The following is a 9,157-nucleotide window of genomic DNA, read 5'->3' on the forward strand; positions in this document are numbered from 1 at the left end:
CCACACGCCCCCTCCGACACGTCCCATCTGTGCCGCTTATAATCCCGTTAGTGTTGGGCTCCAACGTATCACCCGCCACACACACACACACACGCACACACACACACACATGAACACAAACGTGCACACACACACAAACACACACGTGTGCACACAAACGCGCACACACACACCGACACGCACACACGGGCACACACACACGAACACAAACGTGCACACACACAAACGCGCACACACACGTGTCTGGATCTCATATCAAGAGACGCCATCAGAACTTCCCTCCCTCAAACACACCTGATTGTGTCTGTGTGGTCAGCAGCTCTGCTGAGGATCCACCTCACCAGTTGAAACACTCTGCAGTCGGGCACTAGCGCATTAGCACACTATAATAAAGGAAAACACCCAGACAGCAGCATCTTCATACAAAACCATCATTTTTATTTCAAATACAAAGATACAAAACTGCAGCTCTGAGGTCGACACAAGTCCTGGGGTTTGCTCTGGCGCGGGTGTGTGTGTGTGGGAGTGTGTGTGTGTGGGGGGGTGTGTGTGGGGGGGGGGGAGGGATTTGTGTAGTGCTGTGTTCAGGCTGGAATCTGCAGGCGGTGTTTACTGCTCCTCTCCACCTGCCTGTGATACTCCATCAGCTTCCTGTTCAGCAGCTCGTAGACCTGCAGAGGAACAGACACCCACAGCAGCGTGATCATCAGGTTCTACATCCTCACCAGGGTGGAGGGGACGTGGGAGGGGCTGCGACCCAATGCCCACCTGATTGTACCAGGACCTGAATCTGGGATATAGATTTAGGCCCCCGTGCGTGATGAGGGAAGCTGAGACGATCAGGCCCCCCTCAGACACGCGACTGCAGAGGTCAGAACGAGACCCATTACACCCTCATCCCACCTCCCTCCGGCACAGCTCATCGTTTCTGCCCCTCCTGGGGTCGAATATAAGAGCTGGAGATCTCAGCAGGGGTTAGTAAACACGCCAGACACCCGATTTACATGAATAATGAGCTGAGATCACGGCACAGTGTTCCTGTAGAAACTTTCAGGTGATGTTTGATGGTAGAACTCAAACCTGGTTGAGTAGCTAAGGGGGCATTTACTTTCTCACAGGGGTGGTATGGAAGTTGAATAAGTTTACTGGGGGGGGGGGTGAATACTTTTTCCCCACCGCCGTGTGTAGTGCAGTACTCTCAGTGTGAGGTTCGAACCTTGGTGTTGGTGGGGCTCTCCCTCAGGTTGTGCAGAAGCTGGTCGATGGAGGTGTAGGGCAACCAAGCCAGATCCGCCGTGGCACTCAGCGGCATCTACACACACACACACACACACACACACACACACACACACACACACACACACACACACACACACACACACAACCATGTGACCCCATTTACTATATGACACGCTATAGACAAAAGTATGTGGACATCCCATATTGCCTTGCCTCCCCTTACTCCGCATATTATTTGACTGTGTGTGTGGGAATCTGTGCCCATTCAGGAAGAGTCTTATGTGACTGATTTTAAACTGTGTGATGATCAGAAGGGGTGTCCACATACTTTTGGCAGTAGAATGTATGAGTGCAGGTGCTGGTACCTCGATCCCGAAGTACTGATGTCCCCTCCCCAGCAGAGCGTCCACGTACTCCATCACCAGCTCAGCCGCACAGTCCAGCTCATCATAGTTCAGATAGAGACGCAGCAGAGAGGCGGCGTCTACTTCCTGCACACACACACACACACACACACACACACACACACACACACACACACACACACACACACACACACACACTTTGTCCAGGATCCCCAGGCAACAGAAAGAACACATCAAAACGAAACACACACAAAAAAAAAACAACTTGGTGGTAATCTGGTCCCACTGTGGTTTACAAGACGTAACATAAAGCCTCCACAAGGGGGTGCTCATGTGCAAATTCATTTTACGTTTATGTGCCTGTTAAAATTCCTTTTTAAATTTATCACAAAACAATACTTGAGGTCTCAATCCCTTAAAATTCTGAAATGTCTCCACTGATGCCAAACTAGTGGTGAGAAGTTTGTGGTACAAGCCCCGGTGCACCTCACCTCACACTAGAGGGGGTGGGTTATCTTGGGTTGATTATTTGCACCAGGATACACTCTCCACAGGGCAGGAATTCTACCTGGACGGGGTGCCAGTCCATCACAGGGCATCACCCACTCAACCTCCCCCCCCGGGGGGGTTATTGAGAGCAGCCCATTAATCACCAGCATGTTCTGAAGAGCCAAACTCCTTATAAAGGGTGAGATTTGAACCAAGGTCCTTGGGGCTGAGACTTTATCAGGACCCAACAATAAATAATAAAAGATTTTAATATTAATATGAGCATTATTTACCTTATAAGCATTAACCAGCCAGACAGGAACCGGAACTCCATGTGAAAGTAACCTGTTGATGACACAGCGATGGTACTGAGCATTCTGGGATTGATGTTTCTCCAGGTATGAGGCCAACAGTCTCCAGGCTTCATCTGTAGCACTGAGGAACAACAGCGAGAACATCATCGACACGGCTCACAAGATCTCTCCCCGATACATGATCCGTCCCCTGGTGAACGTCCCTCAGAAACGGCTCTCAGCAGCACTGAAATCTGGAGGACTCTCCACCCGACAGGGCTGGATTCTTTCTTTTGAGCTTTGAGATGTACGGAGGAACACACTACACTCTCTGTACTCCTCCACCACTCCTACTGATACCTCAACCAGCCAGCAGGAGGAGCCACTGCAGCAGCAAGGAGACGTTGTGTCGGATTTACTTTCTATTTTACTCTCTAGATCCACCAGCTTCTACTCACGACCTCCTAAAGGAATCTGGCATGTTGATGGGTGCAGGGGTTTGTTGTGGACCATATCTCTCTCTCTCTCTCTCTCTCTCTCTCTCTCTCTCACACTATTTAGTTCCTACTGCTTTTTATTGTTGTTGTTACTATTGAACTGTTTGTTCTTTAATGTAATGTGTATCTGTTACTTTGTTTTATTAAACATTTACTATTATTATTATTATTATTATTATTTTCTGCTTATTATTATTTCTTTATACTGTAATTACACTTTAGCAAGATAGATAGATAGATAGATAGATAGATAGATAGATAGATAGATGATAGATAGATAGATAGATAGATAGATAGATAGATAGATAGATAGATGATTGATAGATAGATAGATAGATAGATAGATGATAGATAGATAGATAGATAGATAGATAGATAGATAGATAGATAGATAGATAGATAGATGATAGATAGATAGATAGATAGATAGATAGATAGATAGATAGATAGATAGATAGATAGATAGATAGATAGATAGATAGATAGATAGATAGATGATTGATTGATAGATAGATAGATAGATAGATAGATAGATAGATAGATAGATAGATAGATAGATAGATAGATAGATAGATAGATAGATAGATAGATAGATAGATAGATAGATAGATAGATAGATAGATAGATAGATAGATAGATAGATAGATAGATAGATAGATAGATAGATAGATAGATAGATAGATAGATAGATTCAACTTTATTGTCATTGCTCAGTACAGGTACAAGGCAACGAAATGTAGTTAGCATCTACCAGAAGTGCAACTAGTAGCATTGTGCAAAAACACAGAGAATATTAGTAACATATATCTATGATTAATATGAATATAAAGTTATACTATAGCTATTTACATATATGAAATTATATTTATGTACGTAGTACTACAGTATATACATAATAGCAATAATAACAATAAGCATATTAATAAAAAATGAATATGTATTATAATAATAACAGTAATAATAATAATAAAGATTAGTTAGGTATATATTAGTAATAACAGTAATAATAAAGATTAGTTAGGTATATATTAGTAATAACAGTAATAATAAAGATGTTAGGTATATATTAGTAATAACAGTAATAATAAAGATTAGTTAGGTATATATTAGTAATAACAGTAATAATAAAGATTAGTTAGGTATATATTAGTAATAACAGTACTAGTAATGTACATATTTTATCATGCCAATAACTAACGGTCGAGAACTAACGCTGTACAGCTCAAATAAGCTGGAAAAATGTTCAAAAAGACCCAAAATTGTTCATTCACTGTTTATAAAGGACGTCGCTCTACCACACAGTATCGTATCATTGATCAGTGATAATCGAGACACACCTGGACTCCTTGGTGGTGATGAGGTTGGGAAGCTGATTGGCTGATAACCAGTTCCAGGCTTCGTTCTGGTTCTGATCTCCTCCGTACTGCAGCTTTATACACCTACAAACGCACAGCAGAGCGTCAGCGTCCGTCCGTCCGTCCGTCCCAACACTTCTGATCCACACTAACTCACCCACTGGCTTTATTTTGGGGTATTTTTAAGCTACACCCTTCTGTGTCATTTCTAACCACCCCCTCACCCCTAAATAGTTCCACTGTTGTTGTATCATCCCTGTTTTGGCCAAGTGGAGCGACAGACCAAATACACGCGCACCTTCTGACGCAAGCAGGCGCCGAACGTTAAGCCTCACCTGACTCCACTCCCACTGGTCCCACTCCTATATCGTGTCAGGCCTTCCCTCCCCCAGACACGCCCAGCTGTGTGTGCATGATGTCCAACCAGTGTGCAATCTGACAACTTACCCCACTTCTACTCAAATTAGACATCACCGGTTCCCACACACTCAGTCTCAACCTATTACACTTATTATCAACGTGGCTGGCATGTGCTTCCTCCCAGACCCGCTCTGTACAGCTGCAGTCCAAGCAAACTAATAATACAGATCAGCACACCCACAGCTAGATGGTAAAGAAGCTTGAACCATCGACCTTCTGATGGCCGGTCTGGTACCAGCACTGCACTTACTTGAAGGTGAGACCCTCGAAGACGGGCGTGAGGGGCAGTTTGAAGGTCTGGCACAGTAACAACCCCGTATCAAACAATCCAGCCTGAACCAGGAGCGACACCATCTCTGCTGCTGAGGCACTGCCTACACACACACACACACACACACACATCAGTACACACACACATCAGTACACACACACATCAGTACACACACACACACACATCAGTACACACACACCAGTATACACACACACACACACATCAGTGTACACACACACACACACACACCAGTATACACACACACACACATCAGTACACACACACACACACACACACACACACACATCAGTGTACACACACACACACACACACACACACACACACACCAGTACACACACACACACACAAGTATACACACACACACACACACACCAGTACACACACACACACACACAAGTATACACACACACACACACACACACACACACATCAGTGTACACACACACACACACACACACACACACACACACACACATCAGTACACACACACACACACACCAGTATACACACACACACACACATCAGTGTACACACACACACACACACACCAGTATACACACACACACACATCAGTACACACACACACACACACACACACACATCAGTGTACACACACACACACACCAGTACACACACACACACACAAGTATACACACACACACACACACCAGTATACACACACACACACACACACAAGTATACACACACACACACACCAGTACACACACACACACACACACCAGTACACACACACACACACACACACAAGTATACACACACACACACCAGTACACACACACACACACACCAGTACACACACACACAACCAGTACACACACACACACACAAGTATACACACACACACACACACCAGTACACACACACACACACAAGTATACACACACACACACACACACACACCAGTATACACACACACACACACACATCAGTACACAGGACACCTGATGTATACACTAAATGGACAAAAATTATTTGCTTCTGACTTTGCAGCAACAGTTTAGGGAAGGTCCTGTCCTGTTCCAGCTCTATACAGACATGAAGAAGAGCTTCCTAAATTCAGCGTGTCCTGATCTGGGCTGTACAGGTGAGTACTGATTGGTCAGGTGAGGGTTCTCAGTAACGTCGTACCTGCGATGGCGGCTGATGACGGGTCCTGCTGGGCGAGGGTGAGGCGGCAGCGTGCCAGGACGTACTCCATCTCCAGATCCTTCAGCTCTAAGATCTCGATCTGACGACTCACTGGGTAACCACACACACACACACACACACACACACACACACACACACACACACACACACACACACACACCAGAGAACCAGAGCTACCATTATTATTACTATTCCCAGTAACGTCACACTTTTCTTAATCCCTGATGGTCAGAGAAGAGTCACAGACCAACACTGGCCTCATCTCCCACTTTCATCTGAGCTGAGATGTACAGAGAAACACACTACACTCTCTGTATTTCTCCACCACTTCTACTGATACACCGATACCTTAACCAGCCAGCAGGAGGCGCTTAAGAGACTTAAAGTCTTGGTGGCGGTTGGTAGATTAGATCGTCGTGCCCCTCCCCAGCACCCAGTCTGCTCCAGATTGAAGTGGGATTATATCTGCAGCCCCTGGAGCAGGATCAGTGTAGTGTATAGTTCAGATATAAAGAACTTATAGAGAATATAAAGTGAATGACCTGGTGCTGGAGCTAAATCTCCATCGTGGCTGCGCTTCGGTGACGCACCCGGCCGCTCGTACTGCTGAAGAGACACAGAGGGAAATCAACCAAAAACAAATACAATAATAATAATAATAATAAAACAAAATAATATCAATGATCAAGGTAAAACAATAACAGTAATAATAAAATAATACCAGTAATATTAATAATACTGCAATAATATTAAAATATAATAATAAACAATAATAAATAACGTTATAATAGTAATAAAAATAGTAGTATTAATAACAATAATGCAATAATAATATATAAATATAATAATAATAATAAACCTCCGGGGCTGATCCAGGCACCTGCATGATTGAGTGTGTGTGTGTGTGTGTGTGTGTGTGTGCACTAGTCGATAGTAAAGCAGCATTAATAACATAAACGTGGTGACTGAGACTCACCGCAGGTCCAGACGAGGGACGGACGATCCAGGCGTATTCGGGTTGAATCAGACGGAGACAGTTCAGAGCCGCCAGGTAACAGTTCACCTGCTTCTGTAACCCCCTCAGGGTCCGAACCTCCCGCCCCAACCTCATCCCGTACTCAAACATCACTGTACCGGCTGAGAGGAAACACACACACACACAGGGTAAGCTGAGAGAATGATATGAGGGTGTGTGTGTGGAGTGGGCGGGGGTGCTGGGTGGGTGTGTGGAGTGGGCGGGGTCACTGGGTGACGGTACTGGTACCTTTCCTGTAGTTGTGGCGGTTGATGTGGAAGGCGTAGAGCAGCTCGTAGTAATTATGGGTCATCAGGTCAACAGCACGGGCACGAGATTCAATAATCCCCACCACCTTACCACACACACACACACACACACACACACACACACACACACACACACACACACACACAGTACAAACCTCAGTTCCAGAAGTCAGGACAGATACACACACATTTACAGTAAGAGACAGGTCTGGACTGCAGGCAGGTCAGTCTAGCACCCAACAGCATCCTCTGTCCATGCACTCTGTAAAACCATCCTCATACATTCAGTAGTGGATGAATGTGGTGTGTGACCCTGATCACGAGTGGGTGGTGTGTGTGTTATGATGGTGGTAGAATGAAGTGTGTGTGTGTGTGTGTGTGTATCAGGATGTGTTGGTGCAGGATGAGGGTGTGTGTGTGTGTGTGCTGTGTGTGTGTGTGTGTGTGTGTGTGTGTGTGTGTGTACCTCTTCGTGCAGGCTGACGTACGGGAACTGGACGAGATCCTGTAGCTGAGAGCGCTCACACAGAACCACCACCAACTGACGGAGACAGTCCAACTGCCTACACACACACACACACACACACACACACACACACACACACACACACACACACACACACACACACACAAGGTTACACGTGTTTCTGGACCGTTTGTTTTCAAACCCACCCATTCATGTGCACAAACACAGCAGAAATATATATGTGTGTGTGTGTGTGTGTGTGTGTGTGTGTGTGTGTGTGTGTGTGAGTGTGTGTGTGTGTGTGTGTACCTGCTGGTATCAGGGTTCTGGATGAGAGCTTCATAAGCCTCTCGGTTGTGTCCCAAATCCAGATGGTGTTTAAAGATGCGAGTCCACAGAGCGGCCTGGAACACACATCATACATCAGTACTAGGGATGCATCAATACCATTTTATCCCAACCGAGTACGAGTACGAGTACATGTATTTTTGTACTTGCCGATACGATACCTATTTAGAATACCGGTTTTTTTTATTTTTAAACAAAAACACACGTGAGAAGTGACGAGAAGTTTAATGATACCACATCCAAAAATGCACGTCAACAAGTAGTGAGTGATGAAAGTGTTTGTGCGCTGACGTGATGAAATCAAGGAGGAAAAATAAATGAATCTGAGTGGATCTGGCAACACGAGCAGCACGGATCGTTCTGTAGTGAGTTGGAGGTTAATAAATATTTTTGCAGTGTTGGTGTTTTGTTGTTACGTTCTGTAGAGAACGATCAGGTCAGAAATACTGTAAAACGTGTGTGTGTGCTGATGTATTCTGATATAAACTATATTATCCCCCTGTCCCACCTGTTTACACTCCTCTCCTGCGTTTCCCCTCACACCGTATCCTGCGTTCTCATTGGCTGTTCCACATGTCACTCGTTCCCAGTCGCACATCTCGGATCAGATATCTGACGTGCTAGAAAACTCCAGCGCTCGGCGAGCCGGTCGGATCGAGTCGTCGGATAGTTCACACTTAGCGATCGAGAGCCGAGTTTCGATCGCCGAGTCGCTCCCGAGCCGGCGAATCCAGCGCCGTCCGGCCGCCGAGCGTAAATCAGGGCAAAGATCATGTAGTGTGAACCGGGTATAACGCAGCGACGTGCACCAGGTACACGGTATCGGATGTTCAGTATCGGAGCCTCGTTTGAGAGTACGAGTACGAGTTATTGAGCGCGGTATCGGGCAAATACCCGACACCAGTATCGGTACTCATGCGTCTCTAACCAGTACGTACA

General features: G+C 45.4%; 1 protein-coding gene across 2 annotated transcripts in view; it reads right to left on the reverse strand.

The window, feature by feature from the left end:
• Positions 1-417: 417 nt before the first annotated feature.
• nup160 (nucleoporin 160) overlaps positions 418-9,157 on the reverse strand; it is a 30,387-nt gene continuing 21,647 nt past the window's right edge. The window contains exons 24-35 of one of the 2 annotated variants that reach the window (XM_063000245.1): positions 8,180-8,274; positions 7,871-7,967; positions 7,385-7,490; positions 7,097-7,257; positions 6,663-6,723; positions 6,100-6,210; positions 4,909-5,032; positions 4,221-4,322; positions 2,387-2,528; positions 1,605-1,730; positions 1,217-1,312; positions 418-671 (exon numbers count right to left, since the gene is read on the reverse strand). In XM_063000245.1, the coding sequence (XP_062856315.1) occupies positions 585-671; positions 1,217-1,312; positions 1,605-1,730; positions 2,387-2,528; positions 4,221-4,322; positions 4,909-5,032; positions 6,100-6,210; positions 6,663-6,723; positions 7,097-7,257; positions 7,385-7,490; positions 7,871-7,967; positions 8,180-8,274 (1,308 nt within the window). In that variant the 3' untranslated portion in view covers positions 418-584. Of the gene's footprint in view, positions 672-1,216; positions 1,313-1,604; positions 1,731-2,386; positions 2,529-4,220; positions 4,323-4,908; positions 5,033-6,099; positions 6,211-6,662; positions 6,727-7,096; positions 7,258-7,384; positions 7,491-7,870; positions 7,968-8,179; positions 8,275-9,157 lie in introns of both variants that reach the window. The other variant, XM_063000244.1, reaches the window with a different exon arrangement.

Source organism: Trichomycterus rosablanca, chromosome 8, assembly GCF_030014385.1.
Source record: "Trichomycterus rosablanca isolate fTriRos1 chromosome 8, fTriRos1.hap1, whole genome shotgun sequence".
Taxonomy (NCBI): domain Eukaryota; kingdom Metazoa; phylum Chordata; class Actinopteri; order Siluriformes; family Trichomycteridae; genus Trichomycterus; species Trichomycterus rosablanca.